This window comes from Polychytrium aggregatum (assembly GCF_025602895.1).
Source record: "Polychytrium aggregatum strain JEL109 chromosome Unknown BJ171scaffold_16, whole genome shotgun sequence".
Lineage (NCBI taxonomy): Eukaryota > Fungi > Chytridiomycota > Chytridiomycetes > Polychytriales > Polychytrium > Polychytrium aggregatum.
In genome coordinates this window covers 703,924-731,923 of record NW_026516218.1, presented here as the reverse complement: position 1 = coordinate 731,923, position 28,000 = coordinate 703,924, and the positions used below count along the sequence as shown (strand labels likewise).

Sequence of the window (28,000 nt, the reverse complement as noted above, 5' to 3'; positions counted from 1 at the left end):
TACTCGATCGCCAGCGATGGCATCGCCTTGGCTGCAGTCGGTTCAATGTATTTCTCTTCGCTTTGCCTTTCTCTTCTCTAATGTTGCCTTTTCCTGCAGCACTCCAGTAGCGTCCCCAACAGCCCACCCGGCGAGCTCTGTTCGGCGGTTGTCCCCTTCGCTCAACACTCGTCCGAGAGGCGATGCACGTCGTCAAACATCAGGTCAATCGATTTCTCGATCGCGGAGCGGTCGGCCGTGGCGGCGCCTGGTCCAGAGCCATTTTCCTCGGCATAGGGCAGTGTCGCTGCTGTGGAGGTGTGCTGCGCGTGTCGACTGAGCTGGTTGGCCTCTTGAAGCAGCTGGCTCATGAGCTGGTCGCGCTCGGTCGTGGCCTGGAGACGGTCGGCCTCTCTTCTCGACTGGATCAGCTCAAATGTATCGTCGTCAGGCTCGATCGATCGAGTCGTCTTGGCCAAGCTTCGGTCCCCTGGCCGGTACAGGGTCCCGTGGTGGCTCGCCGATGGCGGAGGCGGAGGCGGCTTGGAGCGATGTTGTGCGCCGTAGTATGTGCCAGTGATGGAGTTGTGTCGGCTGCCGGGCTGGTTGGGGTTGGAGTTGGAGTTGCGTGGCAGGGTGCTGGCCCGCTGCATCAGGCTGTGCATATATATCTTGTGCGCAGGACTGACATGCTGCAGCACAGGAGCATCAGCCGAGACTTCCCCTCGGCCGCCCATCGGTGTGGCTTGTTCAGCACCAAATGACCACGCCTCGTGGGTGTCGACGAATGTTTCTGTCAAATGCAAGTTACCGCATCGGATGAGTTCCGACAAGCCAGAGGAGTAGTGGTTAATCATAGTAGCGCTGCGGCCCGGAAATTGTGTGACTCAGCACACGAGAGCATACCACTGCGACCACCCAGGACAAACGCATGGCATTGCAATCTCCCTCCTCCGCAAGCTCGTGGCCTCTTACCATCAGGTATGCCCTGTTCCGCGAAACCGTCGCGATGAGGGTGATCCTTGCCGTTGTTTGGCTGATGTTTGGGAGATTCTGGATCCAGAAACGGATTGTGTCTCGGAAAGGCAGCATCCAAGCTGATGTGTTGACTCTGGGGTGAAAATGAAGCTGCCGACGGCGAACGTAGCAGCACGTCAGTATTCGGCCTCGCTGGCATCCTGCAGTGGCCAGCCCGGACCTACTTTCGATCACTGGCAGTGGCAACGACTGTCCCCCAGTCTCGACAAAGGCAGTCGGTGCGACGGGCGCTGCATGTGGGTGCATGTAGTTACCAGACACATCTGCCACGGCAGCACACGAGGGGTCTGTATATAGGCCTTGCTGATTTCCTGGGATCGCTGCGTGGGAGTTCTGATCGTATCTTTGGGCCGAAGCAGTGTGCGGTGACGTCATGCAGGCCGAGATGCCAGCACTTTCGGTGGACGTCAAGTTGGTGGCGGATAAGCGGCGTCCCAAGTCGGCAAGGCTCTGGAGAGTCTGATCGGGTGAGATCTGGAGAGCGGAGGCGCTCTGCTGAGCGAGGGACTGGTCTGAGGTGCGCTCGCCGCTTCGCACAGCCCTCTGGGTCGAGGGAAGGTTGCTGTACAGCGACGCTGGGTGAAGCACAGTGACGGGAATATCGACCGAGAGCTTCTTCCTGCAAGTGCGCCAGCAAAGCAAACCAGAGCCCCATATCAGTCTCGAAAGGGCAACACAAAGATGGTTGCCATCAGGAATGCCCAAGGAATGTTTGAAGAGAGACTTGAATGCAAGCTCACATGCTCGCCACTTACCCGCCGTTAAGCAACACGACGACTTGAACGACATACGAAACATCGATCAGCATGCCGTATCGAATCGTCCGGACGTTGAACTGTTCCCGTGCGCGACATAAATGCACAGGATAGTGAGAATCGAGACAGGTGGAATACCATTTTAATCAGCGCACAGCAGCGACATGGTCCGTGTCGAAGTCGTCAATTAGCCTGTCGATCAGTCTCTGCTCAGCACAAGGAGCCTACCGGGACGCAGATGTCAACGATGACCTTGCGGCTATCGTTGGGCTCGACTCCGTTCCACCAGCCCCACTTTGGCGGGACATCCTCTCCATCTTCGGCCCATCCCTCGGCTGCATACTTGAGGCGAGAGACAAGGGCGCCCGAGGAGGAGGTTTGGCGCATGGCTTTGAACGACCGTTCGACAACGAGCTGGCGCGAGAAGCTCACGGGCAACAGTGACGCTTCTCTTTCATCTGCAACATCGTCGCCCTTGTCGGCTTTCGCGCCCGGAGCGCTTTGGGAGAAAGTCTTGAGGCGACGGATCAGGGCCACTTTGAGCTCCTTGACCTGCTCATACCGAAAGGCGACATCGCAGCCCAAGGGCCGTCCAATGGATTGAGTGATAATGGTCGTTTGGAGTCGCACAATGGCGCAAATTCAGTGCCAGTGCATTTGATATTGTCACGGAAGAGAGATGGAAGAAGTCACTCGGTTAAATCGAGAGCCGAATCAGAGTGACATTGTATTCGGCGCGCTGCAGCAATCACGAACCTTCTGGGGCGAAAAGTTTTTGATCTCGACACCGACAAACCCGATTCCGCCGGCGACCCATGTTCCCAGAGACAGATGCTCGTATGTCTCGCTCGGCTGGGGGACATGAAGCTCGGCTTTGAGCTGGACGTGTCCTTTTCGTCCAAACCCAAGCATGCCGCCAACAAGCTGGGTGTCTGTTGCACTGGTGGGTGAATTGGTCTGTCTGAATGCAGGGAAGGAAGCCGACAGCAGAGCGGGTGTGTGTTCGAGAACAAAGAGCTCGCGGTAGGCAGTAACGGGCGGGAGCGTGGGTGGATTGTGGCCGATTTTGATGAAGACCAAGCTGAGGGCATCGTTGAGAGAGCAAAGGAATGCGCAGTGAGCCAAGGCAGAACCGTAGCAGTGAGGCAAAGCAGAACCATCAGTGTTCGCAGGCATCAGACGCTGGACCGCTGCGCGACACAGCATGCATGCACTCGAGTCATCGGAATCGGCAATTCCGATCGAGGTCGTCAAGCAATCAGCCAGAGTCGCAGTCTGCGAGGAATGGGTGCACAGTTACTCACGCGGATAGGATGTACCGCACACCGCCAAACTGCCTGTTCCAGAACGAGCTCGGGAGGGGGGCATTCTCTTCCCCCGAGGATTGCGCGGCAGAGTTGCAGCCCGGGCCGATGGCGATCGAGAAGGGCAGCTTGGTCAGCCCTCCTCGGGCAGACCACATGCCGTGCTCGTCGGGCGTGCCCGGAACGATGGCGTCGGTGGGAGCTTTGTCTACACTCTGAAGACACTGCTTGGTGAAAAAGAACGCACGGCGAGAGAGGGCCAAAGGAGTGCCGGCAGAGGGAATGATAGCTGCCATTGGAGCGCGGAGGTGGGCAATTCACGGGTGGATCAGCTCATGGCCATGCCGATAGAAACAAGCCATCTGATACTCGAGTGGCTCTGGGTGGTCGTCCGTGTGCAAGCATCCATCCATGCGGAGGAAGAGGTGCCCAGAAACGCCAGAGAACATGCGATTTGGCGGCGCAATGGTACGTGCGATCCATGCGATGCGCGTGCCCAATGCTCAATGCTCAATGCTCAATGCTCAATGCTCAATGCTCAATGCTCAATGCTCAATGCTCAATGCTCAATGCTCAATGCTCACCTTCATATCCCACGAGCTGGAGCTCGATTCGCCCGATCTTGAGGCCCTTGGTGCTGCCACACTGAACGTGGAGGACCCCCGTAACTTCTCCTTGGGCCACGAAGGTGGTGCGGTCAGTGTAGAGGCGAATCTCCACGGGGCCGACCTTACTCCTGATGACCTTTGCGTCGTTTCCGATGGGTGGCAACACGGCAATGTTGGTCGCGGGCGTGGCCGCAGGGTTTCCCGAGACAGCAGCTTGTGGGCGTTCCAGCAGCGACGGAATCATAAGCGACGAGTACTGGTCAGCCATCTGCCGGAGCGAGCCGCGAAGCCCCTCGTCGCGCTCCACGATCGCCGAGAGGGCAAGCGACATCATTGTTGAGCTGTTGGGCAGCGTGTTGGCGCTGGTCTGGTTGGCGACCGCGTGCATGGATGTTCTCTGGAGGTCTGGCTGCGACTGGAGCAGAGGATTGGGCGTCCACATGCCCGTGCTTGAATCGAACACCATGGATGCTCAGCGGGAGTGGTCTGAATCGAAGGGCCGACGGATGGCGGGATGGCTGGGCTGGAGGGAAACGCGTGGTAAGGTGCAGGGGATGGCGAGTTAGTGCCGGGGCAGAGGCGTGGGAAAGCCGCAGGCGGGCAAGTGGGTGCAGAAGACAGAGGGCTCGGTGCCAGGGCAAGCGGAGGCTCGATGCCAACGCAGGTGGAGGGCGCCCAAGGCCAAGCCCTCTGGAGCGGTGAGCGGGTAACCAGAGCCGCCGACGGACACGGCGAGTGCAAGAAGTGTGCGCGGGCTCAGATCTGGCGCCAGGGCGGGACTGATTCATATCGATCGTGGACGAGTGGGCCGGTGGTATGCAGGCTGCTCGTGTGCCAGAGACATCGATTGTCAACAGTACTGCTTCTCGATAGCGTCTCTGCAGAGTGGGTGGTGGTGTGCACGATGGACATCCATGTCTATGGCTGCACAGCGCGCTGGAAACGCATCGAGACGCACCGTCCTTCTCTTGCATGGGCGAGAGCCGATCGAATTCATTCAGCCAGGCAACTGACCGATATACAGCGTTTCCAAAACGAAACAGGACATCCTGCTCTGATCCAGGGCTGTCGTTATGCTGGATTGCACCCCATCTGTCGTTCGTTTTGACCACCTGTGCATCCAAGGAGACTGGAGGCAGAGCGACCCATCCGACCCGACTATCTTGATATTGAGAGGACCGAATGCGCCACACTCACATCGAGTTACCAATGCCGGTCGACCGTTGCCACAGGAGATCAACCTGGTGCATTCAAGACCATGCTTCCCAACCCAACGAAAGCGGCTCTGTTCCCACGCTCCGGCTGAGGCGAGCCATACCGTGGCTGGCCGCACGACAGGGGAATCCGACCAGCGATTGGCTCGGCCTTGTGGCGCGCGAGTGGCGCTCTGTGCGACGCTGGTCAGGCGCGGCTTGTTGTGCTCCTGCACGGGCGCGGCGGCGACGCTTGTTGGCGCTGTGCCGAGGGCGGCGATTGGTTGTGCGGCGGGCGTGTGCCCTGTGCGCGGCTTGTCACGCGGTGCGCGCCTGTGTGCCCTGTGACGCCACAGAAACTGTGGAGTGCAGCAGACAGCGCAGCGGATGCGCCGTGCGACGGCAACACGCCCTGTGCGACACCGCCGCCGCGTGTGTGACATGCGTTCACAGTGACTGTGCGGCGCCGTGTCTCCTCAACTGGCCTGTCCTTTTCTGTCCTTTTCTGTCCTTTTCTGTCCTTTTCTGTCCTTTCCTTTCCTTTCCTTTCTTTTTGGTCGCCCATTTGGTCGCCGTTTCGGTCGCCGTTTCGGTTTCGGTCTCGTCCAAACTCGTCTCCCCTCGTCTCGTCCACGCTCTTCTTTCGCTCCGTCTCACTCTCGTCCAATTCCGCTTTCAGTCCCTTTCACCCTCTCGCCGTCCAAGCCAGAGGACTTCCCCGCCATCCTGTCTCCTCCCGATTGTCGCTGATGGGATCACCCCCTTCGCTCTGATCCCCTTGCCCTCCCACACTCTCCTTTCCTTCATCTCCCGCATCTCACCCTTATTGTTCGTCTGTGCAAATGAGAGCCTCCGTTACCTCGTCCAACTCCCACTCGACATGCTCGTCCGCCAAGACCTCAACCTCGCTCTCGACCCGTTCTTCCCAGAAACAGGCAAAGCCATGCAACAACCCCTTCATGGACCGCGAGCTCGTTGCCCTCTCGTTCATGGTAAGCCACTGTCGTTTCTGCTGCCGCTGGCCATCCTTGCCGCTGCAGTCGCTCGATGCATTCCGCATCCATGCTCGCATCAACATCGTCATGTACGCTCGCTCCTGCTCTCTGGCTGAACCCTCCAATTCTTCCGCCGTTTTCCAGGTCACTGATCCGATAAAGGAGCTTGGATGCGAGGGAACCCTGGACATCTGGCTCGTCAGCGACACCATCGAGGAGTTTGACTGCATGCTCGAACGCTACCCCAACGACCTGCAGTTCCACCGCGATGTTCTCTCTGTCGGTGCCGCTTTCCTGCGAAAGGCCATATGCCAGAAGGTCGGCTCTCAGGAGCGCTTCCAGGCCGCCACCGATGCCATCGATTTTTTCTCGGCCATCTGGGAGCTATACCCGAAAAACCCTACCGCCGCCCGCAAGGCCGTCGCCTCGCTCAAGGGCGGCTGGTGGAAGACCGGAGGCACCGTGCGGGACTACATTTCCGTTGCTGCCGATGCCTCCCGGGGCAAGCGCTCGTGGCTGCCGTGGAAGTCCTATGCGCCATCCCCCGAGCTCTGCAAGTCGCCGGCGCCTGCCCCCGTCACCATCTCGCCGGGTCTTGCGACGGTGTAATCCACTCTCCCCCATCCGAGCATGCCACAGCCCAGCTCGGTGCTGTCGTTCGTGCTCTCTTCCTATGGCACTGTCTCCGCACCCGTCTATGGGCTACATACTCCTCTGCCACTCCTAATCTCTGGCTTGATCGCGACCCCGACCCCGAGCAAGCATGTTCCTCTGGATCCTATCAAGGTCGACTCGCCTGCACCCTCGATACCGCCATCTATGCTCACTGTGCCTGGTGGGTCGATGGAATTCGATCCTCCTCGATGGTCCTTTACCCACTTTAACCGGCCCCCCCCCTCCCGACTCCTGCTCGATTGCCCCTACCTACTTCTCCGCCCACCGTCTACACATCTATATCAATCTACATATAGATAAGTCCCCCAGCATTGTGCTTCTCTTTCGGACCTTGCTACTTTGAGCCAGGTTGTTCGCTGCAGTGTCTATGTTCTTCTCCCACCCCCATCGCAAGTACATCCATTGCTTTCTTGTCCCTCCTAATGTCCCCCTTATTGTTGTTTGATGCAACCTCAGTATATGCCAAAAATTGCCGTCTCGCCGATCGTACCCATTGCTTGATTGCTGGCTTTTTGATCATTTGATGGCTGTCTCATCCCGCTGGATGTTGTCGGCCCTGTGTCTATTTGGAGCTCCGGGGCGGCTCCGCTGCATTGGCCGGCCCCAGCATGTAGCCGCACTTTGCAATGTCGCGGATGGTGACGTTGAGCTGGACCTTGACGGCGCCCTGGCTGCGTACCCTGGTCACTGCGAGATGATAGTGCCGTCGCGGAGCCGTTACGCCGATGACCAATGGCGTTGTTTCGTCGTCGTCCCAGCCGCGAGTTTCGTGCGTTGATTCGTTTCATGGTCCCAAGGCATTTGCAGATCAACGAAAATTGGATCCATCGAGTGAGTGTCGAATCCCACGGGATACGACTCGCTCACCGCACATGCAGTACATGCGGCGCATCTATTGCATAGCCCTTGGATGCTGCCTGCAACGCTGCCGTTTTGGCTTACCTTCGCGACCATCGCTTTGCGCCACAAACTTGGAATCCATGAACTCGGGCAGCTTGCCGACCACCCACGAAAGAAGTTGGTTGAGTGGGCTTGTCGCGATCGGCGCAAACATCTCGATGTACTTTTCAAACCTGAATGGCAACGGACAGCGCTGCTCTGTCAGAGGAGTGATGCTTCGGGTGCGGGCTGATCCCCTCTCAAGTCATCTTATCCACCGCCCGGTTATAAACTGGCGGACGGGGGGCAGATTCGGTTCTGCTCCTGAATGAGATGACGGCCGCCCAGAACAGCACCTACCGTCCAGAACTCCGCGGAAGCAGCATGGTTCCATATCCGCGAATGACATCCCGGCCAAATTCGTCTGTTCCATAGACGCTCACGACGATTCTTGGCCAGCCTGCGCGATGCCATCCACCCGCCAACACACATCGTCAGTCGCGGGGCATTGGTGTTGGTGGGTGTCTCGACCAGGTCCGTGGTCCGGGTGTGCTTCAAGAGCCATTGCTGCAATCCTACCATATATATTCGTGGATTTGAAGGCAAGCTCGATCGGAAAGTTCCACACGCAGGGCCGAACAAGCAGTCCGGTTGCGATAGCCGAAGTCGAGACAGTTGGCGAGCTGGATGCCAGCGACTGCTGAGTGATGCCCTCCTCCAGACCCTGTTCCGCACGTATCGTTGGTTAGGGCTGGCGTCCTGCACACAATAGACCCACCGATCGCCCAGCTGTCAACGTACGTGAAGAATGATCCAGTCCTGGCCATGCGCAAATGAAAACTTGCAGTAGAGGTTGTCGTGCTGGGGAAACTGCACCGACACGAGCGTGGGTGGTGGGAAACGTCAGCGACAGAGCCAAACAATTGCCGCATTAGATCTCCTCACAGTCGCGGACGAGGGCATGTAGAGCTGTCGCATGCGTTCAGTGGGCCTCCTCCGTCATTCTTCCTCGACTCATGTGTCTCGGCGCTCTCCTTGAAGTATGCCACCGACCCAGCATCGCGTCTGTTGCCATGCCGCCAACGGCTCTCTGCACCGATGCCCGGCAGAGATACCCACGTATGCAGACTCGATTTGGCCCGTGAGGAGCAGCGAAAAGAAGTTTGGCGAGGGCATGGCGCTGGCGTGCACACAAACGGGACTGGCTCGCCGTTTGGGCTGCTCCTTCCCTTCCTCGCTCGCTCGCTCCCTGCCCAGATCGCCCTGACGCCCGCGCTCCCCCGCCCAGCAGCGCGGCCATGAAGCGCCCAGGCAGGCGGTTGGATCCAACACGTGACCATGGTCTGTGCTTTTTTTCTCTCTCACCCAAAACGCAAAAGCGCAAGCTGATCTGGTTCGCCACAGCAACATCCAGCAGATCCGCCTGCGTGCCCGTGCGTCTGTCGCCGCGATCGACATTGCCCGAGCGCACCCGAGCCTCCATCCTTTTCGCTTCAGCTGTTTGTCAGCCCTCCCAAGCCAAATCGATCGATCAACGACTCGCTCTCGCTCGGCGCCTCCCTACACCACACGACTACTCAAGCCCACAAAGCGTAGCCACCACCATGTCTTCGAGAATGCTTGCGAGGCCGCTGCAATCTTCTGCGGGAATCATGATCCGCTCGTCCGTGATGCTGCCGCGGGCACTTTCGCTGCGACCGATGCTCTCCCTGGCCACTCGATCGCTGGCCACCGCCCCTTCTCCGGGAGCAAGATTCGGCAAGCGCGCAGGCATGTCTACATACCGAGATCATTCCAAAGCAGAGCCACGGCACCGGAGAACACGCCAGAGATCTTGGGAGCAAGCGAGACAGAGCTGCAGAGACCGAGAGGGAATGGTGGATTGAAGATCAGGAGACTCGAGGACAGAATATCCAAGATTGCCCTGACCGTTGATGTGTTGGCAATTGAGCAGCACTGGCACTTTGCATCTTGTCTGGGGAACAAAGCAACAGAGAAGCAATCCGCTGGTGCCTAATGGTTTGCCTTTCTTTCTGCGTGTGTTCATGACAACCACGATACCAACGATGTCAACGATGTCAACGATATGGCAATTTTGCGCGATACATTCATACTCCTGCAGAGCCCGAAGTGAAGGTGAACGTCGAGCCCAGTGCGAAATCGCAGGCCTTGAGGGGTTGAGCGAGCGCCGCAGAGCTGCACCGCCCGACTTGGTTCTCACTGTCGTTCATTTCGGCTGTCGACATCCAGCTGCAAGACCTGAAATTCGATGAGGAGCTGCGCATCGCTACCTACAAAACTGTAAGTCAGAAAGAGATGTCTCTCGTCTGGCGATTGACTCTTTGCCTGCTGACTTTTCAGCTCTGCCTGCTGTTATTGGCGGCTTGGTTTTGGTGCACGACCAGCAGCTTGATTTACTCGTGCCGCTTCCATGGCCGCTTCCAGGCTTCCGGCACCCGCGCAAACGTTGGCGACTTTTTCAAGGCACCACAGTCGTTTATCAAAGCCCTTCCGGATTCTCAGCTGCCGAATGGCATGCTCCGGCTGGTAAGCTCGGTGCATGTATCTCATGCAGGCAAACACCATCGAGCCGGGTTTCTCAGGGGCCCGCCTCGGCCAGTCTGACTCGTGCTGCGTCACTGTTCTCTCCAGAATCGGCTCAGCGACAAGGAGTCGTCGGCGATGCTCCGTCACTCTACCCTGGACCTGATCGAGATGGCGGAGGAGTCTGTAGAGAAGGGACTCGAGGGCAAGGCTCTGCTTGGTAAGCTGATCACCCAAGACTCTGCTCCATAGTCCTGCGCGATGCGCTGTGGACTGCATGAACTGACACGATCCCCACTCCAAGTCGGAAAGCAGGGCTCTGGAAAGACCTACACTCTGTTTCAGCTTGCGGTTCATTTCCAGAGCGCCAACTGGATCGTTATCTACCTTCCCAAGCGTAAGTGCGTGCTTGTCCAGCGGATCCTGGCCGACCCGCCGTTCGCCCAGCGCCCTCACCCTCTGCAATCGCTTCGTATTCTACTCCACACCATGCTACTTGATGCGGAATACCAGTTTCCCAGTGGACTTCGGCATCGAGCTTCTACTATTTCAACGAGAGCACCAACCAGTGGGACCAGCCCGAGCTTACGGCGACTGTGTTGGAGTCAATACTGTCGATGAACGCAAAGACGCTTGCCGAGGTGCGTCCGTCGCATGGATGCTTCCTTTCGTCCCTTTGCCTTGCCGACTTGGACACTGTGGCTTTCCACAGCCGTTGCTGCCTGTCCAGCCGATCGTCACACACGACCGTTGAGATCCTGGCCTTGCGGCCGAATCCACGATGCCGCTGTGGACAAACTTGCCGGCTTTCGAGCTGACGGTGGTGCTTACTTTGTTTTGGACTTTGTTCAATCGACATGATTCCATCCTCGTCCTTGTCGCGTCTGATGCCGCCGCCCCCGTATCCGCCTGTCAGGTTAAGCTCGCTGAGCCTGTGCAAGTGGGAAGCAAGAAAGTCGACGATAACCTCGCCAGCCTGGTCAAAGCTGGCATCAGCTCGCCGCAGCACTCGACTCTGGTGCTCCAGGCCCTGTTCAAGATCCTCAAGAGCCAGTCCCCCAAGTGAGTCGCTCGTGCTTGCAGGACTTTGTGCGGCTTTCATCGACGCTAATACGCCCAATGCCTTGACTGCGCTGCATGTACCGTCTTTGCTGCTATCCAGAGTCTTTGTGGCTCTGGATCAGGTCGGATCGCTGTTCTCAAGCACCGCATACCGCACCCCCAAGAGCGAGCCCATCATGGCCCACGAGCTGTCGCTCTGCCACGAGTTCCAGAAGTTGTTCCTGGAGTCCAGTTCCTCCAAGAACAGCTTTGTGATCGGCACCAACGACACCACCGTTGTGCGGATCCGATCACCCTACCTTCAGCACTACGCTCGCACCCACGTCCACCGCCCGCTGGGCCGCGACCCCATCCAGGCCCCAGCCCAGACCCACGAAGCCAAGTTCCACACCCTGGACTCGGCCGCGGACGCCATGCTCCCGTCGAGCCTGGCCCCGCATCACCGAGACGCTTTCACCATCTCGGTGGTGGATCTGAAGCCCAGCATCTTCACCGAGAACAAGGTCGTGGTTTGCGATCTCCCTGTCTACAGCCGAGAAGAGACAGCTGCGATGCTCAAGTTTTACAAGGAGTCCAGTGTCGCCCACTTTGGCTTTGGTACGGTGTGGCTGTTCAGCGTCTCCCTTGCACAGTCGAGTTCTGTATCGTAGCTGACCAGCGCCTCAATCTTCTCCGATTCTCTCATTGTTGTGGCCTGGGGATGGCCAAGCAGAGCTCAACGACCACTCGATCAAGCGCGCACACCTTCTCACCGGCGGAAACGGCCGCCAGCTGATGAACTACATCTTTTCTCACTGAGCGGCCGTCGCAGCCGGGATTCGAGGCGCGATGCAGCCAGTCCTGAGAAGGACCGAGGGTGGCAAGTGAGAGACAGCGAGGATGGGTAGCGCCATTTCTGGAGGCGGCGGGTCCTCTGCCACAGCCAGCGCTGTCGTGTCGATGAATAGAGCTGCCCGTCTGTCATCCAATTCCACCTGCTCGTCCACACCATCCACAGTCTTTCGCCACGGATCCCCCCTGAGAATTCCAATCGTCCCTTTCGATGGCAGATCCGATTTCCTGCGAGCGGACGAAAGCTTCTGGCCAGTCTCGACCCAAAGGTTTTTGGTTTATTTGCACTTGGAGCATGTACCTCACTGTGGCGGACTCTGTCTTTGGCGTGAACGGAGACGGCTTCCACTCCAGTACCGGCGCCGACGGAAGGGAACATGGGGCCAGAGACAACACACCGGACTGCCTAGACCTGGATGCCCTGAGCAGCCGCCGATGGATGGGCAAATGCAGTTTCGCGAATCACACCAATTCTACAAATCTTGAGGCAGAATCAAAGGAGAGCGGGATGGTGAGACGCTGCAAGGCACGATCAGGCGATGGGACAAACTGATTACACTGGCAAACCGATCCGAAAGGCGCACACATTCCCGAGTTGCAGCCTCACAGCATATAATGTCAGTCTGAAACGCACCGGCCTCGATCTCGGCGATATCCAGATTGTCGAGGAAGTCATCTGCGCTGGTCGCGATGGCATCAAGCTTGGACGCTCCAAAAGGATTCATGCTTGCCAGTTCATGCGACGCTGCGCCGTTTGCGCCATTCGCGGGCTTGGATCCATCGTCGAGTGCCTGGTCTTCGTTCCTGGCATAGCGGGCACGACAAGACCAATATATCGGGTAAATGCACGGCTAATGCTTTCAGAATAGCAACGATTTTGGCTTGCTCCTCGTCTCCGCCCTGTCTCGAAGCCGTGGAATCGCCATGATTACCCTACGACGTGGGACGGAGCCGTTTTTCGACGGGCAAACGGATCCAAAGAGTCCGCGCCTGATAGCCGTCGAGCCAAGATGGTGGGAGAGGAGGATCGAGTTGTAAGAAGACGAGGCCGATCGGTTGGCGAGTTGATAGCCGAGGCAAGGCCCGGTGCCGCGCACGACCTGGCTTCCTCTGTGCATCACGTCCACTTCCTGGGATCCAGCGAGCCTTACCGCCAAGCCGCTTCTCGCGCAGAGCCGCCAGCTCGGCCTGCAGACTCTCCTTTCTGTTCATGGATCGATTGCGCTCGTTGAGCTTTGCCAGCTCGTCGGTTCGCGTGCGATCGGACTCCTGGGTCAGGGCATTGAGTTCCTCCAGTCGCTCCATGAGCTTTTCGATCTTTTCAGCGTCGTTTCTGGCCCGGGCAATGTCAAGCTCGTGGTGCAGGTTGATCTTTTCGACAGCAACGTTCTTGGGCTTGCGCGAGAGGGACTTTTTGAGCTTGGTGAGGTTGGTGATTTCTTTCTGTGGGTCGATCCAATCCGATCCCATGTGGTCCAATCCGATCCGAGATAGAATGCGGTCAGCACAGCACTGGTTGCATCAGCGATACCATCGACGACGCAATATATGAGCTCGATAAGCCCCACGCGGCAATGACTTATCCACAGCGCGCCGCTTGCAACCACGACTATGTGGTATGCAGCACGCAAATCGATACGAAGCCAACCGGGGATCTGCCGCACCTCTGTGAAGATGTGGCTTTCGGCCTCCTGAATAGCCTTGGCCTTCTCGTCAACATCCTTGCGGCTCAATAACTCCGCTTTATCGTTGATGCAAGTGCCCTTGTATCGATTCCATTCAGACTACCGACCGGCAGGTGGCCGCCAAACAAACAACGCATTGAGTTGGTCATTGGTGCCAATGTTCGCACTGTGCAATCGCTACCGGGGTACATCACCCGCGACTGCGGCGGCCAGGCTTTCACAAACAAACCTCTGTCCATGGCTGGTTGGATATGGCATCGATGTTGAACTGCCGTTTTGAGTTGCCGTGGCTGAGGACAAGGGCCCTCAGTACCATGGTGTCGTTGTGCCGGAGCTTGACGGGGTTGGGTAGGTCGACGACCTCTGGTTCGCAAAGCATGTCCGGCGCACACAGTCAGCTGCGAGCGAATCAACCCGACAAGCGCCCTTCATTGCAGCCAGTGCTACGTTCGCGCCGATTCCATCCAACGCGTCGTTGCAGACACCCACCTTCAATCCGGCAGATACGATAGATAGGCTTGCCTTTGTCTTGTCCGATAGACACCCGTACAAACCCGTTGACGACAGCATGCTCGAAAAAGTCGGTGTGAATCCATTTTTCCATCTTCTCGCGGGTAATCTGAAGGGCGAGATAGTCTTCGCTCCGGATATCGTACGGATTCATCTTGTCGTCGCTGTCCTGGTTCCACAGCGGCAACGAGTGTCAGGAGGTTGCTGTACTGCCACGGTGACAGCGTAAATCCACTCCAATCAACCAAGCTGTGGTCGCCTTCCTTCTCGTGTGCCCAGTCTGCCAGAAAGAGCCGCTCAGGAGCGCTCCGTTGGAAGAATACCTGATCGATGTTGTGATCACTCTCGTCGTTGGAGTCGGTGTTGTACGAGGTGTGTGCCTTCTTTTTCGGATGCTCGTCATCCTGAGGCAGAGGGTGAGACGGAGGTGATGTCGCCGGTCAGGCGGGAGTAGTGCACCGTCAGCCAATCGACACAGGCTCCTGACACTGCGGTACAATCCTTGGTTTGGGCAGTGGACGCCTACATGCGAGGGCTTTTCTGTCTTTTTATCTCGCTTTTGAACGAGCACGGACAAGGTTCGAGATTTCTTCTCCTTATCGGACCCCTTGCGTGCGGACGATCCTGATCGAGAGGCAAGACAGGCAAAGTACTCGGTTAGTCCACAGCTTCGTCCTCGGGTTCGTCTTCGGGTTCGTCCTCGGCCGACACTGGTCTGGGCGCACTTACGGCTGGGCCCGTCCCGTCGGTCGCCTTCCTTCTTTTGAGTTGTTTGGAGCTTGAGCTGGACCTCGAGCGATTCTCGCATGATTTCTCTCTGGTTATTGGTTTTGAAAGAATGCATTGCGGTTGGAGGTTAATTGGGAAGCTGATGGTGCCAGTGCCATATCTTCGATCTCACAACGCGGGCGATGCTGGTCTCGAGCCAGCAAACCCGTACGATGATCAACACTTTGGCCATTGGCATTCGTTGAGCCACCAACCGAACCACCACGGCGACATGTACATCGCTTGCCCAACACACACAAGCAAGAGCAAGAAAATATCCAGCACCACCAACGGACCTTGGCTGCACGATCTGCCAGGGTGAGTTCTCGATCCATTTCCGTCAGGCTGTTCAGGCTATACATGGGTTCGTTCATCGCCCCGACGGAGGATGTTGTTGATACTAGTTAGAGAGGTGATTCCATTCTGACCAGCGATGGCTCGGCGCCAGTTTGCTCGATACGGCAGACAGCAGCGGCGCTGTCGGCCTCCCAGCCGCTTGAAGGGGATTCCAACAGACCGCCAGAGCCGAAAGGAGTCGCTTGGAGGAACTTACTATGCCCGGTCGGCCTCGTCACCCATCAGGTCATCGCCCCACTTCCTCACTTCAGCCCACGGGTCGTTCTCTTCATCTCTGTCGGAAAGGTCCGACTCATCTTCGGAGCTGGAGTCATTTCTAGGAGCAGGGGAGGGACCGGTGCAAGGGTCAAGATCAAGCCCAGAAGCAAGTGGATGATGAGAATGTGGGTGTCAGAGCCGGTAGCTAGCCCGGGGAAGGACAGCAGCATATATCAAGGCAACTCGGTGCCGAGACGAAGGGCCTGCATGTTGGCGCTGGGCGATCACTTTGGGCAGCTCAGCGATCCACATGGCGCACGTACGAGATGTTTCGCCGCTTCTTTGACCGGACCGAGGGCTCCTCGGCCAGGGCCAGAATTTCATCATCCAGATCTTTCGACATGGTCTCTGCAGTCTCAAGCACGACCGGCGGGCGGGTGGACTGGGCTTGGTTTGGCTGGGCTCGACGTTGCCAGCAGCGGTGGGCGATGTGGATGGTCCTCTGGAGAAGAGCAGGATCGAAGGGTCTTTGTTTGGCTTGGCTGGGCGGATCGAGTGGACGGATCGAGTGGACGGATCGAGTGGACGGATCGAGTGGACGGATCGAGTGGACGGATCGAGTGGACGGATCGAGTGGACGGATCGAGCCAAGGAATTGGGAAGCCACCAACACCAACACCAACACCAACACCAACACCAACACCAACACCAACACCAACACCAACACCAACACCAACACCAACACCAACACCAACACCAACACCAACACCAACACCAACACCAACACCAACACCAACACCAACACCAACACCAACACCAACACCAACACCAACACCAACACCAACACCAACACCAACACCAACACCAACACCAACACCAACACCAACACCAACACCAACACCAACACCAACACCAACACCAACACCAACACCAACACCAACACCAACACCAACACCAACACCAACACCAACACCAACACCAACAACTGTCCATTCGACTGTATTGAAGCTAGCGTCGCTATACCAGTCCTTGTGTACGAGAAGAGAGTTGCGTGGCTGCCAGATCAGAGTCCCGGCGCACATTTAGCGCACCTCGCCCTCCTCCTCGCTCTCGTCAGGGCCAATTCGCCGGCCCACGTCGCTGTCACGGCGGCGTCGCTTTCGATGGTCGTCTTCGGAGGATCGACGGTTGGGCTGGCTGCTGCTCTTGGGGTCGCGCTCTTCGACGGCTTCATCATCTCCATGACGCTAAGCACGCCACCGTCCATCGAGCAGAGAAGCCATGGTGGAACCCACGACAGGAAGCCACACAATATCAGAGGTATTTCTCGGGCCCCACCCGCTGCCACGCACAATCCAGTATACAGCGGGCTGATTCAGGCAGTGTCCGACACCGAGCGGGGGGTGGTCGTCAGCCTGGCTAGCACACAGACTCCTTACCTTTTTCTTTTGGCGACGGCGCTCGCGATCGTCTTCTTCGTCGCTGTATCTGCTACTTCGGTGTCTTCTGCGATCGCGGTCCCGGTCTCGATCCCGATCCCGATCCCGTTCACGATCACGATCACGATCACGGTCTCGGTCCCTGTCTCGGTCCCGGTTGTAGTCGTCATCGCGATCGCGTCGGCTCGATCGGCGACGCCGCTCGTCCTCGTCATCTTCGTCGCCATATTCATCAGCGGACCGATCGCTGGCAGTCTCCCGGTCACGATCGGCGGCTTTTTCCTGCGGGCGCGTTGGAGTGATAGAAAACATCGGCATCAGAAGATGTGACGCTCTGTTCGAGCTTTGCCACCCGGGAAGAGCAGCAGACGACTTTGGTCGTACCTTGAGGCGAGCAATGAACTTGTTGAAGACTTCGAGCCGCTGCTCTGCGTCCAAAGCCTCGTAGTCACTTGAATCGGCAACCAGGGGCTCGATCGCCTCCCACTGGCTCTCGACCGTAACTGCCGGCGTGAGCCGCTTCAGAGCATGCTTCAGCCCATCCATCTTTTTCTTGATTCTTCTTGCCTGGCGTCGGCGCTCCTCTTTTGCCTTCCATTCGAGCTTCTCTCGATGCTGCGTGCAATGACAGCGATCCGGGTTGGCAAGAGAAATATGTCAGGACTCTGACAGCGACTGTGATGAATCCGACATGGGATTGGCGGCGCAGCTGCTCATCACTCGCATAGCATCTCACCTCTTCAAACATATTCCACAGTGTGGCAGAATGCAGCCCCTGTGCGATATCGTGAGGGATGGTTGCCGCAAAGACATCAAAGCTCTCTGGCATCGAGTGTCCCTGAGACTATTGGGCCAGCCACATGGTTAATCGGGGGACCTGCATTTGCATGGGCAGGACGAGTATTTCTGGAGCAGATGCAAGAGGAAGCAGTGTGACGCAAGGCATCGTACCTTCATGTACTCCGAGACGGCTCGTCGTTCCTGGTGATAGCGGTCGTCCATCACACAGACTGCGTCCCAAAAAAGATCCATGGGGGTGCTTCCGTGCTGCCCGACCATGTCGGTATATCGGGGGTCTTGCCCAAAGTAGGGATAGAGGTCTTTCCACTTTGATCGCGAGTGAAGCATTCCGCTGGCCTGAAGCTCTTCCAGGAGGCTCTTGAACAACTCTCGTCGCTTTCGCTCCTCACGCCGGCGCGCAACCAGCTCGGCATTTTTGGTTGCCCAATAATCGCTTTCGGCCTGGTGGGAGTACTCCTCGAAAATCTGCAGGGAATCGATGGGGTCCATTTTTTGGAGCTGTTCATCGTCGAGATACTGCGGGAGAGCAGTGTAGTAGGCGTGCACTTGCTTCCAGGTTGTCGTCATCGTGAACGGAAGAAGCGCTTTGAGGATCTCGCGGAATTTTTGCAAGTTTTCTCTCCGGGTGACTCGGAGATTTTCCTGTGTTGCAGACACGGTAGACAGTATCCCCGACGATGGCGGGTTCAATCAAATCAGTATTGGCTCTCAAGAGTGGATGCAGCAGCTTCGCTGTTTTGCATACCTTCTCGGTGCTTCGCAGCTCTGTGAGGTGGGCCTCAATGATGCTATCTCGCTCCTCGGCTTTCAATATCTTGACACATTCCTCACTCGCAAGAAGCTCCAGCACCTTGGAGTAGCGTGTTTTGTGGTTGATTTCGGGATGCGTCTGAAGCGCTTTGACAAGCTGCGCTCGCGCAGTTGCTGCCTTTTCTTTGTACTCCTCCTATATGAAAGTAAGAAAGTCAGCCCTGAAGCATGTTGCTGCTCGGGGTACCGCTTCACAGCTTCCACCGATATCAAGTGCTAGCTCTGATGCACTAGGCCATGATGCGCCAAGAAACTCGCGTGTATATCAAATCGCTCGCCATGCTGCGACAGGAGAGCTTACTCTTTCTGTGCGTCGCTTCTCTTCAATGTATTTCTGGAAGAAGACCTTGCGTTCGTAGAGGGTCTTGATTGCCTTATACATGGGGTTGCTGATGGTGGTCCGCATGGTTTTTTCCCAGGTCCAGTGGCTCTCGACGCCTGCTTCGTCGAGCATCTTGCGGAAGGCTGCCTCGGCCTCTTCCTTTGAGCCGAATCTCAACTCGCCGTCGTTCAAAAGCGCAGTGACTGCAGTGGTTGGTGTAGCTGTGACAGCAGAAGATGGCGCCGATGAAGCCAAAGGTGTAGTCGCCAGAGCTAAGGCGCTATCATGCGCAGGAACAGCAACCGATGGCGGGGCAGCGGACTTGGCAGCATCCTCAGGGACCGACCTTGCGGAACAGAAAAGGTAAATCAGAGGGTTGCACTTTGATACGAGCATGCGCAAGCAGTGGTGACAGAGCCCCAGACACTGTCGTGAACAATGTGCGGGTTGTGCGTGAAAGAAACACATACTCGCTTTTATCGTGGGCATCCAGAATCGCTTTGTACTCGACAGGCATTTCCCAAACCGTCGCCTTGGTTCCTAGAAGAGCCATACAATCATAAAGAAGCAATAGGTGGGAGAGATAGATCGATTGGAGGTCGTCAGCACAGTCCTCTAAGCCCAGAAACAACTGCGGGCGCTGGAGTCTTGTCTCACCTGAGTGATAGTAGTACTTTTTGCCACTATCTGCAGCAGTGAATTCCTTCCACGGAGATTTGGAGAGCTCACGCTTTGGAAGGTGGGATCATACTGTTAATCTACTCATGCCTGCCGAGCCGCGGCAATCCATCGGAACGAGCCCGGTGGTCTCTGCATTGGCTGCCTACCTCCAAAGGCGTCATGAGTTCCTCTGGCTTCTCCCACGAGCTAGATTTTGTTACGGTGTTGAAGTAGTATGCTTTTCCATCCGGGAGCTTGTGCGTTGTCCAGACGCTCTGTAAAGGAGGTCGCATCCGCATCGACGACGGCAAGTGGACAACGTTAGAACGGCATGTGCCAATGCGCCGGAGCAGATCTACCGAGTGCGTGATCTGAATAAAACTCACTGCCGGTGAAGGAAATCCTGGCGGAGGCGGCCTGGGAGGAGCTTGGCCGATGGCTGGCGGATGGTGGGCACCGGGAAACGGAACAGGAGGACCGGGAGGGCCGGGAGGGCCAGGAAACGGCGCCGATCCGAGGCCTGGAGCAGGCCCGGGTCTCGGTGGTGGCCGGCCGAACGGTGGTGCCCCTGGAAACGGCATAAAAGGGGGCGGGCGACCACCTCCCGGAGCGTTCTAGATAGAGCCGCAATAATAGACAGGGCAGGTTGGTGAGCGGCTGCCTGAGGTGTTGCTTGAGATCGAGCCCGATGTCACCGCACACTTCAGCTCAGGCACTCATGATCGATATGAAAGCCCCAGACGGATATGGGATCGGTGCTTGTTTACAAACCTGCTGGGGATAAGATGGAGGAGGCTGCAGAGAGTGGGCATGTTAGTGCCTCGTTTGGATGCGATCAATGCCCCAAAACACGATCTGAGCAAAACCAAAGCCACAAAGGCCGATTCTGCCGGTTGAGACTATTGTGTGCACCCATATCAATTGAGCAAGGGCAACCGAGTCGGCGATCATCGCATCGTTGTACCTGCCACGACATTGCTGCAACCAAACAATCACACTCGACGATCTGACAGGGAAACAGTCGCTGGGTGGCGGAAGGGATCTCGGTCAAGGAGACGAAGGCGAGATTCCGGATATGGCTCGTTCGGTGGCTCGAACCGGGGAATGAAATCCGGGACGACTTTGTGTGTGTGTGTGTGTGGTGCACTCGATCCTGCCTTGACCTGCGACAGCGTCGTCTTTGATGGCCGGCGTCAAACAGGGCCATATCCAATGAAATCGCTCACTCAGACAGTCTTCGAGCGAAGACTCGAGTGAATACTCCCGATTAAAGACCTCCAGTCGCTCCCTGATTTCCACAATCGACCTGCACACGATGATCGTGCTGGGCATCGCATTGACGTCGCAAATCCACACGACACAACAGCTGCGACTGGAGCATCACAGCGACGGGCGGTTGTGTATTCAGAACTCAGAAAAACGACAGTCCTCACCCAGAACAGAGTACCCCCAAACGAAACGGGACACTGGTTCAAGTCTGTTTGCGACATGTGTGCTGTTACTGCATGAAATTGGCCTGGAGTTGCTCGTTCGAAACGTAATGGGAGCCGCCGGCACAGCGCCATCCACCGCCAACTTGGTACCAAGCGAATCCCATCGGACAAGAGCAGAGCCGTCGGATACGCTCTTGTGTGGCCTTTTGTTTCTCGAGCTCAAGGCGCAGCTTCTCGATTTCTCGCTCGCGACGGAGTCGTTCGAGCTCCTCGAAATATCGGCGTTTGATCGCTTCGAGCTCTTCCCAAACCTCATCGCTGACACCAGAGTCACGGGTTCCTCCAAGCAAATACGAAAAATCGGCATTGAGAAGGTCGTCATCGTCCTCATCTGCGTTTTCTTCATCGTGATTTCCTCCATTTTCGGCAGAGAGTTCCTCAGTATCGTGGGTAAGATCTTCGCCTGATATGGGGCTTTGTGGTCTGGTGACTTCTCTTTCCTCGTGCGATGAGGCGAATTGTTGCTGAGGAGGAGGTGCCGAGAGCTGACGGGGGTACGCTGACGATTGGTTTCGCCCTCCTCGGATGGCGGCCTCACCCTTGGCTGGAGTCCTCTCTCGAATCATTTCTTCAAGAGCACGATCGATTTCAGCGAGCTGGATCGTAGGAATCGATTCTGGGAACTGAACCACTCGTTCGGACCGAATGATTTGGAACTTCTTCCCAATTGCAAGCGCATCGCGGGCATTTGCCCACCCTGGCAAGGCTTGCAGCCTCTGGATCCGCTGAAGTATGATCAGCTCAATTTGGCGCTGATCCTCATCCCGAATTTCATATTTCGATTTAAGCTCTTGCATGAGGAAGTTCCGGGTGTCGGTCGCGGACCAGTCGTTGAAGTAAAAGCTATTTGAGAATCGACTCTTGAGGCCCGGGTTGCGGTCGAGCATTTCATCGATTTCATGCTCGTATCCGGCAATGATGATGACAATGCCACGATACTCGGGATCAGTCATTGCTGCCAAGAGTGTCGTCATGGCTTCTTCGCCGTAACTGCCTTTCCCAAGCTCATATGCTTCGTCGATGAAGAGAACGGCGCCTCGAGCTTGACCAAGCTTCTCGCTAACTTTGGTTTTGGTCTGACCGACGTATTCACCAGTGAGATCTGAGCCTGATGTCTCTACAATCTTTGGACTTGCGAGCATCTCCATTTCATACAGAATCCTGGACATTGCTCGAGCGACTGAATCAAGGGAGCACGATAATACGAGGGTAGCGGCATCAGTATCAGCACTAGTGGGCATCAGCACTCGACACAATTCAGCATAGAATATCCAACTCTCAGCTACCAACCAATGCAGCACCAATGGCATCACACAATCGGCTCCGCAGCGGACTGTGGAAAACTACTCGTCTGACCGCAATTCCCTGCAGCCGTGCTCGAACTTCCATCTACTATAGTACCAAAGCATGCCACTCCTCACCTGTCGTCTTTCCTGTGCCTGGAGAGCCCTTGAAAATGAAGTGACCGATATCCGGCTTCGGCTGGCCTTCATTTTTGGCCACCTTCAAATTGTTCTGGAGCTGGACCAGATGGGCTTTGATATTCGCCATATTGTAGACCCAAACGGGCGGCTGCGATACCCCCCAGACATGCAGCCGAGCAGAGTCGGGCTGAGCCGAGCTGGGCTGGATCGGGTCGGCAGACTCCGATGGTCACAGACATCAGTGACAGGCTGGCGCTCGATCCAAGAAGGCTGCTCACCCAGCTCTCTAATACAGGAAATGGTGTTGCTGTTGATGGCGTCCCTCCCTCTGAGTCAGATCTCAAGCTCCTCATTCGTCTCTGCTTCCCAGTGAGAGCGAAGCGAATAGCGACAGGCACGCAGCCGAAATGATTGGGTTCCTCCCAGTCCTCATTCCCCAAGGCAGTTCGTCTCCAAAGTCAGCCTTCGACCAAGCGCGGTGCTGGGATCCTCGGAGACAATGACAGGTTGCAATGGGGCCGAGCGGAGGACCCAATCAACGAACACCTCCGCCATTGAAGCGGTGGCTGGATCGGCCAGGCGAATGATTGGCGCTTGGTGACCTCATCGATGTTCTGCAGAGTCCCGGCTCGTGCCATCTCTCTCAGAACCCGTGATCGCCCTTTGGTGGTCATTCGGACAACATTCGAGCACGACCTCTCGCTTTCTCCCATGGTTCAACACGCTATATTCATCGACAGCCTCGACAACACAGGGAAAACGTACAGCCCGGTTCGCGAGACGGTCATCGTCATCGTTATCTCCGAAACCGGCTGCATTTTCGAGGATTGTGAGGGAGAGATCGAAAGAAGGGGTCAGGCGATGGAGGAGTTTGAGGGAGGAAACAGTAAGAGATTCGTCCTTGCGATGCCAAGTCAAAACTGGGTCCAATCGCGGCTGATGACCAGCAGCGACACTCGATCGGACCAGCTCGTTCAAAGAGCGCAAAGTCAAAATTGCCAACGACCAAGGAGGGGGGGGAGGAAGGTAGTAGTTCAAAAACAGGAAGTCGGCCAGCTGCTCTGATCGAGACAGATAAATGCTCATCGCAGGGATGTCGTCATCATTCGGGACATCAGGACGGCAAAGAAAGGCAAGGGTGGTCCAAAAAGAAAACTGGATAGCGTGAGGGAGGAGGAGAAGGGGAGGGCGAGGAGGTCCTTGAGCAGCACTTGGCGTTGTAGGGGTATCTGTGCGGTTCTCAGGCGTCCTCGTCGACGACCATCACACATCCTTTGGCGTTGCGGATGAGATGGTCGGCGACGCGGCCGAGCGAAGAGCACTGGCCAGCGCCCTGCTTGCCGATGACGATGGCGCGAGGATTAAAGACACCGATTTGCTCCGAGAGAATATGCTCGGGTCGTCCGGGCTTGTAGAGAATCAAAACCGGGATCTGATTTGATTTGATTTGATGCGATTGGATTCGATTTGAGCAAAGGCAGCGATGATTCGGTGGAGCAAGGATGAGTGACGAGTGCGAATCGACGCAACTTTGTGTCTCGGACGAGAAAGCGAGCACCGGACCCGACGCAGCCACCGCAGCGGCAATGACAATAGCAATAGCAATGGCAATGCTGGGGAGCAACTCACCCGACACTCAAACGAGAGCGTGAGGCCGCGAGCAATCGACTTCATCAGCTCGTCGGCCTCTTCGCGGGCCACAATCGGGTGGACGTAATCTGGGACAGAATAAACACCGGATGATCAGCCGGAAGCGACGGTGGCAACGGAACTCAAGTGATCGCGACTGCATAATACGGCGCGATAGATCGCTGACGAGGCCAGAGCGAGATGTGGATCGAGGTGGGGGTGTGGGAACGTGGGCGGACAGCGATCGTCCGGTCCAGCCCGACCAACAGACATACCTTCGGCCACCCTGATGATAACAAGGCCGTCGTAAAGCTTGCCGCACATGCCCACGGCGATGGACAGGGCTTTCCTTGAAGCCGCCGAGCTGTCATAGGCCACGAGGACCAGGTGCTCCTGCGGCGAACACAGCAGCGGCGAGTCGTACTCGCTGCTGAAGAGAATGGTGGGGGTCTCGGAGGACTGCAGCAGCTTGGAGCCAGCAGCAGGCAGGCCTGCGAGAAGCGAAAACTCGAGCGGGGACTTGCCCGACTTGAGGGTGTAGAGGTTCAGGGGCGAAGGGAACGGAATGGGGTACTGCACCGAGGAAAAGCGGCAGGGAGCCGGGCGGCAGGCAACCAGCTCGGGATAGACATGTGTGGAAGCGGGGCCGTGTGCGACGATGTGCATTGAGTCTATCATAGTCGAGGCCGTTGAGCCTGTATGGAATGGATGCTTGGAGGAGTGTTCCGGACCGGATCGGGATTGCTTGGGGGGGGGTTCAGAGGACGGAGTTCACCAAAATAGGGGAATTTGTTGGCAAGCACACTTGAGGATACTGGACTGAGGATCGCTGGGATCAGAGTCGACGGGGACTAAGCTTTGAAGAGATGGGTGGCAGACACCGAGATTGGTTACGGAAGCGACAGGCAGAAGAAGGGGACGCTTTGATGGATGGCCAGTTGGTCAGCCAGTTGGGCAGCCACGGAAAGGCACTAGTGAGCGATTGAGAGGTGAGGTGGGGTTGAGGACGAGTGCAGGTAGATCGTGGGGACGACGCAGTGCCCAGACCCGGACGGCCGAGGGGACTCGTATATATACGCTCAGGACGTTGGCGGGCGTGGCCGCGGGGACGGCTGAAGAACAGCAAGTGATTCGGCAGGATGTCGTGACTGGCGGTGTGGAGACAACAGATGACTTGGGGGGCGAACCACACAGGACAGGCCAAGGCGCCTCATTGGGGGGGGGCAGCCGGGCAGGCCGGGGCAGGCCGGGACGGGCGAATGGGCTCGCAGCATTCCGGGCAGAGCCTTCCGGCCCCGGTGGCCGCGGCGGGTGTTGATGGTGCTGCGAAGGGGTATTAGCGGCTGCTGGGGGTCTCGTGGGAGCAAAGGGCATTGGATGTTGGACACACACTGCGCCGATCACGAGCCGGTGCGGAGTGGTGTGGTGTGGTATATCGTGGCGTGGTGTGAGATATGTCGCCGCATGCGATGGGAGCAGATAGCCAGACAGCGTGGATGGCATCGTCCGCGATGGTATTTGCCTCGGTGGTTTTTGCCTCGGTGGTATTCGTCTGGTCGGGAGGATGAGCCGTGCAAGGACGGCCATCGCATGTTGCCCTGGCCCGCCGGCGGCGTGTTTGGGGTGACGGCCGATGTATGCATGCTGCATCGGCGGCAGCTGGCTCGGTGACGCCCTCTGATGCATCCGGGGCTGTTTGTGCGGCCAGGTGATGGTGTTGTCGTGATGCCGTTGCTGCCGGGGCTCTGATTGCTGTGGAGACATCGCGTGGCTGCCCGGTGTTGATTCGGCCGCCGATGCTCGATATCGTTGATGATACGCTGGCGATATGCTGGTGATGATCATGCGAGCGGCGGCATTCAGCCCAGTTCAGCCCAGTTGTTCCCCGGGGTTCGACTGATTCCATTCGGCCATCCAAACCCGCGTGTCGTGACGCACGGCGCCTCCTGGCCAGCGACTTGCGCTTCGACCGATCGCTTTCGGCATCGCTTTCGGCATCGCTTTCGGCATCGCTTTCGGCATCGCTTCTGCCTCCCATGCTGCTCTCCCGCTCCCCGGTCGCATCGATAGCGCTGCTGTCTGCCCTCGCACATGTGCTCTTTATTGCCTATGGCCTCTACCAGGACAAGCACGCCTCGCTTCCCTTCACCGACATCGACTATGCCGTCTTTAGCGACGCCGCCGCTCTCGTGCATGGCGGACGATCGCCCTACGAACGCCAGACCTATCGATACTCCCCCCTGTTGGCGCAAATCCTGACCCCGATCGTCTACTTTCCGTCCTTTGGCAAGGTCCTGTTTTCGGCGGCCTCCGTCCTGGTCGCGGCGCTGCTCGTTGCCCTCCATACCGCCGACCCATCTGCCGAACCATCTGTCGAACCGTCTGCCGAGCAGGCCAAGTCGCCCGCTCCCCGCAAGCCGGCCTCCTCAGCCATCACAACGCTCGTCTGCGTCGCATGGGCACTCAACCCCGTCGTCCTCGTCATTTCGGCCCGCGGCTCGTGTGAGGCCATCATGGCCGCACTGGTCCTTGCCACTCTCTATGCCTTCCAGACCCGCCGCCGGATCCTCTCGGCGGTGCTTCTCGGCCTGGCCGTCCACTTCAAGATCTACCCGTTCATCTACGGCTCGGCTTTCCTTAGCGCCATGGCGACCCCCTCAGCCCAAGTCGACACGGCTCCCATCTTCAGCGTCGCTGGCATCCGGCGCCGGATCCAGCCCTTTCTCTCGTGGCAGCATATCCAGTTCACCCTCGTCTCGATCCTGTCTTTCATGGTCCTCAACGTCGCTGCATATCTGCAGTACGGCCACAGCTTCTTGGCCGAGGCATTCACCTACCACTTCACCCGCACCGACCACCGGCACAACTTTTCCATCTACTTTTATCCGCTCTATCTCGCGAGCGCGCAGGCGTCGAAACAAGTCGTGCCTGAATCGGGGTTCGAGCGGCTGATGGAGCTTCTCTCCCTCTTTGCGTTTGTGCCGCAACTCGCCCTTGCCATCTGGATCGGATTTCGCCTGGGGCGCAGAAATCTGGTGCTGGCTTGCTGGGCGCAGACATTTGTGTTTGTCGCCTGGAACAAGGTCTGCACCTCGCAGGTATGGGCATCGCAGAATGGGGCAGAGATGCTCGCCAGCAGGCTGTGGCGAGGACAGAGCGGCCCACCCTTGTAGTCCCGTCGCTGTCTGGGAGCCAACCATGATGCTGACCGATTGGACTACCTTGCATCTTGGCATGCTCAGTACTTTGTGTGGTATCTGTGCTTCTTGCCTGTGTTGCTCGCCCGCAACCGACTCATCCGCGACCAGTGGAAGCTGGGTTTGGGGCTCCTTGTGATGTGGGTTCTTGGCCAGGTTCGTGGAAGCGCTTGATTGCATTCGGTTGCACTTGGTGGCATTCGGTTGCACTTGGTGGCATTCGGTTGCACTCGGTGGCATTCGGTTGCACTCTATTGCACTCGATCCATCAGACTCTGGATCCTCATTGCGTTACCCCCAACAATCACCCTCATCCGTTTTCTCGTCCTCTGCTTACTCGTCATCGTCGTCGGTCCAGGCTGCGTGGCTGCTGTTTGCCTTTCAGCTCGAGCACCTGGGAATCGAAACCTATCGGCAGCTCTGGGCGGCAAGTCTTGCATTTTTCCTCATCAACATCGCCATCACGGTCAGCGTTGTGTACTTTCACGACAATGTCAGGGCTTTTGCTGCTCCAGTGCCATCGGATTCGAAGCAAAAGCGTCTCTAGGCGGACGTGCTCTTGATCGTCGCCGTCGTTTCCGCAGGGCCGGCTCTCAGCGGCACGATGCGATCCGATGCGATCCGATGCGGTTTGATGGAGTGCCACGCGATCCGATCGATTCCAATCCAGTGACATCCCATCCAATGGCGTCCCATCCAATGGCATCCAATCCAATCCAATGGCATCCAATCCAATCCAACGGCATCCGGTCCGGTCCGATCCAGTCTGATTCGATGCGATGCGGTTGCATGTGCAAGGGTTCGCTGTCGGGCTTGCAAAAATGACGGCGAACTATTTATTGGG

General features: G+C 57.3%; 9 protein-coding genes across 9 annotated transcripts; 3 read left to right on the top strand and 6 right to left on the bottom strand.

The window, feature by feature from the left end:
- Positions 1 to 29: 29 nt before the first annotated feature.
- On the bottom strand, positions 30 to 4,150 carry BJ171DRAFT_617151 (uncharacterized protein; the record flags this gene model as incomplete). The annotated part of the gene is made up of 8 exons (XM_053115367.1): positions 30 to 772; positions 955 to 1,107; positions 1,182 to 1,636; positions 1,773 to 1,852; positions 2,001 to 2,324; positions 2,529 to 2,853; positions 3,077 to 3,365; positions 3,661 to 4,150. 8 exons carry the CDS (start codon positions 4,148 to 4,150, stop codon positions 162 to 164), a joined length of 2,727 nt encoding a protein of 908 aa, XP_052967256.1. The 3' UTR covers positions 30 to 161.
- A 1,265-nt stretch (positions 4,151 to 5,415) lies between these two features.
- On the top strand, positions 5,416 to 6,740 carry BJ171DRAFT_84322 (uncharacterized protein). Its single transcript, XM_053115937.1, has 2 exons — positions 5,416 to 5,869; positions 6,017 to 6,740. Exons 1-2 carry the CDS (start codon positions 5,720 to 5,722, stop codon positions 6,479 to 6,481), a joined length of 615 nt encoding a protein of 204 aa, XP_052967255.1. The 5' UTR covers positions 5,416 to 5,719; the 3' UTR covers positions 6,482 to 6,740.
- A 282-nt stretch (positions 6,741 to 7,022) lies between these two features.
- On the bottom strand, positions 7,023 to 8,685 carry BJ171DRAFT_503171 (B9 domain-containing protein). Its single transcript, XM_053110846.1, has 6 exons — positions 8,546 to 8,685; positions 8,228 to 8,296; positions 8,006 to 8,150; positions 7,787 to 7,886; positions 7,490 to 7,620; positions 7,023 to 7,234 (listed from the first exon to the last, which is right to left on the bottom strand). Exons 1-6 carry the CDS (start codon positions 8,600 to 8,602, stop codon positions 7,110 to 7,112), a joined length of 627 nt encoding a protein of 208 aa, XP_052967254.1. The 5' UTR covers positions 8,603 to 8,685; the 3' UTR covers positions 7,023 to 7,109.
- Positions 8,686 to 8,753: 68 nt separating this feature from the next.
- Positions 8,754 to 12,000, top strand: BJ171DRAFT_503168 (mitochondrial ribosomal death-associated protein 3-domain-containing protein). The gene is made up of 10 exons (XM_053110845.1): positions 8,754 to 9,196; positions 9,549 to 9,562; positions 9,677 to 9,727; positions 9,872 to 9,973; positions 10,079 to 10,190; positions 10,275 to 10,367; positions 10,484 to 10,611; positions 10,887 to 11,032; positions 11,133 to 11,629; positions 11,745 to 12,000. The coding sequence occupies exons 1-10, from the start codon at positions 9,031 to 9,033 to the stop codon at positions 11,828 to 11,830; spliced, it is 1,395 nt and encodes a 464-aa protein (XP_052967253.1). The 5' UTR covers positions 8,754 to 9,030; the 3' UTR covers positions 11,831 to 12,000.
- Positions 12,001 to 12,082: 82 nt separating this feature from the next.
- BJ171DRAFT_503166 (uncharacterized protein) lies at positions 12,083 to 15,882 on the bottom strand. The gene is made up of 13 exons (XM_053110844.1): positions 15,705 to 15,882; positions 15,380 to 15,499; positions 15,123 to 15,180; positions 14,788 to 14,875; positions 14,585 to 14,682; positions 14,382 to 14,462; positions 14,038 to 14,227; positions 13,778 to 13,911; positions 13,528 to 13,647; positions 13,015 to 13,306; positions 12,796 to 12,853; positions 12,498 to 12,667; positions 12,083 to 12,344 (listed from the first exon to the last, which is right to left on the bottom strand). Exons 1-13 carry the CDS (start codon positions 15,782 to 15,784, stop codon positions 12,337 to 12,339), a joined length of 1,497 nt encoding a protein of 498 aa, XP_052967252.1. The 5' UTR covers positions 15,785 to 15,882; the 3' UTR covers positions 12,083 to 12,336.
- Positions 15,883 to 16,364: 482 nt separating this feature from the next.
- On the bottom strand, positions 16,365 to 20,451 carry BJ171DRAFT_503165 (uncharacterized protein). The gene is made up of 13 exons (XM_053110843.1): positions 20,378 to 20,451; positions 20,185 to 20,208; positions 19,800 to 20,027; positions 19,581 to 19,688; positions 19,411 to 19,483; positions 19,224 to 19,293; positions 18,733 to 19,099; positions 18,367 to 18,567; positions 17,772 to 18,263; positions 17,557 to 17,664; positions 17,205 to 17,435; positions 16,821 to 17,102; positions 16,365 to 16,628 (listed from the first exon to the last, which is right to left on the bottom strand). The coding sequence occupies exons 1-13, from the start codon at positions 20,387 to 20,389 to the stop codon at positions 16,464 to 16,466; spliced, it is 2,361 nt and encodes a 786-aa protein (XP_052967251.1). The 5' UTR covers positions 20,390 to 20,451; the 3' UTR covers positions 16,365 to 16,463.
- A 140-nt stretch (positions 20,452 to 20,591) lies between these two features.
- On the bottom strand, positions 20,592 to 22,486 carry BJ171DRAFT_84247 (P-loop containing nucleoside triphosphate hydrolase protein). The gene is made up of 2 exons (XM_053115936.1): positions 22,328 to 22,486; positions 20,592 to 22,086 (listed from the first exon to the last, which is right to left on the bottom strand). Exons 1-2 carry the CDS (start codon positions 22,455 to 22,457, stop codon positions 20,912 to 20,914), a joined length of 1,305 nt encoding a protein of 434 aa, XP_052967250.1. The 5' UTR covers positions 22,458 to 22,486; the 3' UTR covers positions 20,592 to 20,911.
- Positions 22,487 to 23,482: 996 nt separating this feature from the next.
- BJ171DRAFT_84238 (uncharacterized protein) lies at positions 23,483 to 24,837 on the bottom strand. The gene is made up of 3 exons (XM_053115935.1): positions 24,235 to 24,837; positions 23,960 to 24,048; positions 23,483 to 23,762 (listed from the first exon to the last, which is right to left on the bottom strand). Exons 1-3 carry the CDS (start codon positions 24,635 to 24,637, stop codon positions 23,571 to 23,573), a joined length of 684 nt encoding a protein of 227 aa, XP_052967249.1. The 5' UTR covers positions 24,638 to 24,837; the 3' UTR covers positions 23,483 to 23,570.
- Positions 24,838 to 25,900: 1,063 nt separating this feature from the next.
- On the top strand, positions 25,901 to 27,726 carry BJ171DRAFT_84216 (putative mannosyltransferase). The gene is made up of 3 exons (XM_053115934.1): positions 25,901 to 27,057; positions 27,202 to 27,312; positions 27,515 to 27,726. The coding sequence occupies exons 1-3, from the start codon at positions 25,996 to 25,998 to the stop codon at positions 27,701 to 27,703; spliced, it is 1,362 nt and encodes a 453-aa protein (XP_052967248.1). The 5' UTR covers positions 25,901 to 25,995; the 3' UTR covers positions 27,704 to 27,726.
- Positions 27,727 to 28,000: the final 274 nt, after the last annotated feature.

Coding starts and splice junctions, on each gene's coding strand:
- BJ171DRAFT_84322 (XM_053115937.1), top strand. CDS start 5,720: ATGAGAGCCTCCGTTACCTCGTCCAACTCCCACTCGACATGCTCGTCC. Junction 5,870..6,016: donor TCGTTGCCCTCTCGTTCATG/GTAAGCCACTGT, acceptor GCCGTTTTCCAG/GTCACTGATCCGATAAAGGA.
- BJ171DRAFT_503171 (XM_053110846.1), bottom strand. CDS start 8,602: ATGCCCTCGCCAAACTTCTTTTCGCTGCTCCTCACGGGCCAAATCGAG. Junction 8,151..8,227: donor AGGACTGGATCATTCTTCAC/GTACGTTGACAG, acceptor CGTGCGGAACAG/GGTCTGGAGGAGGGCATCAC. Junction 7,887..8,005: donor CAAATCCACGAATATATATG/GTAGGATTGCAG, acceptor GGCATCGCGCAG/GCTGGCCAAGAATCGTCGTG.
- BJ171DRAFT_503168 (XM_053110845.1), top strand. CDS start 9,031: ATGTCTTCGAGAATGCTTGCGAGGCCGCTGCAATCTTCTGCGGGAATC. Junction 9,974..10,078: donor CGAATGGCATGCTCCGGCTG/GTAAGCTCGGTG, acceptor TGTTCTCTCCAG/AATCGGCTCAGCGACAAGGA. Junction 10,612..10,886: donor ACGCAAAGACGCTTGCCGAG/GTGCGTCCGTCG, acceptor TCCGCCTGTCAG/GTTAAGCTCGCTGAGCCTGT.
- BJ171DRAFT_503166 (XM_053110844.1), bottom strand. CDS start 15,784: ATGTCGAAAGATCTGGATGATGAAATTCTGGCCCTGGCCGAGGAGCCC. Junction 14,683..14,787: donor CCGACGGGACGGGCCCAGCC/GTAAGTGCGCCC, acceptor CCTCTCGATCAG/GATCGTCCGCACGCAAGGGG. Junction 13,307..13,527: donor AAAGCCACATCTTCACAGAG/GTGCGGCAGATC, acceptor ATCGACCCACAG/AAAGAAATCACCAACCTCAC.
- BJ171DRAFT_503165 (XM_053110843.1), bottom strand. Junction 18,568..18,732: donor AGAAGCGACGCACAGAAAGA/GTAAGCTCTCCT, acceptor ACTTTCATATAG/GAGGAGTACAAAGAAAAGGC. Junction 17,436..17,556: donor TGTGGAATATGTTTGAAGAG/GTGAGATGCTAT, acceptor CATTGCACGCAG/CATCGAGAGAAGCTCGAATG.
- BJ171DRAFT_84247 (XM_053115936.1), bottom strand. CDS start 22,457: ATGGCGAATATCAAAGCCCATCTGGTCCAGCTCCAGAACAATTTGAAG. Junction 22,087..22,327: donor AGGCACAGGAAAGACGACAG/GTGAGGAGTGGC, acceptor CCCTTGATTCAG/TCGCTCGAGCAATGTCCAGG.
- BJ171DRAFT_84238 (XM_053115935.1), bottom strand. CDS start 24,637: ATGATAGACTCAATGCACATCGTCGCACACGGCCCCGCTTCCACACAT. Junction 24,049..24,234: donor TATCATCAGGGTGGCCGAAG/GTATGTCTGTTG, acceptor ATTCTGTCCCAG/ATTACGTCCACCCGATTGTG. Junction 23,763..23,959: donor CGCTCTCGTTTGAGTGTCGG/GTGAGTTGCTCC, acceptor AAATCAAATCAG/ATCCCGGTTTTGATTCTCTA.
- BJ171DRAFT_84216 (XM_053115934.1), top strand. CDS start 25,996: ATGCTGCTCTCCCGCTCCCCGGTCGCATCGATAGCGCTGCTGTCTGCC. Junction 27,058..27,201: donor ACAAGGTCTGCACCTCGCAG/GTATGGGCATCG, acceptor TGGCATGCTCAG/TACTTTGTGTGGTATCTGTG. Junction 27,313..27,514: donor TGATGTGGGTTCTTGGCCAG/GTTCGTGGAAGC, acceptor TCGTCGGTCCAG/GCTGCGTGGCTGCTGTTTGC.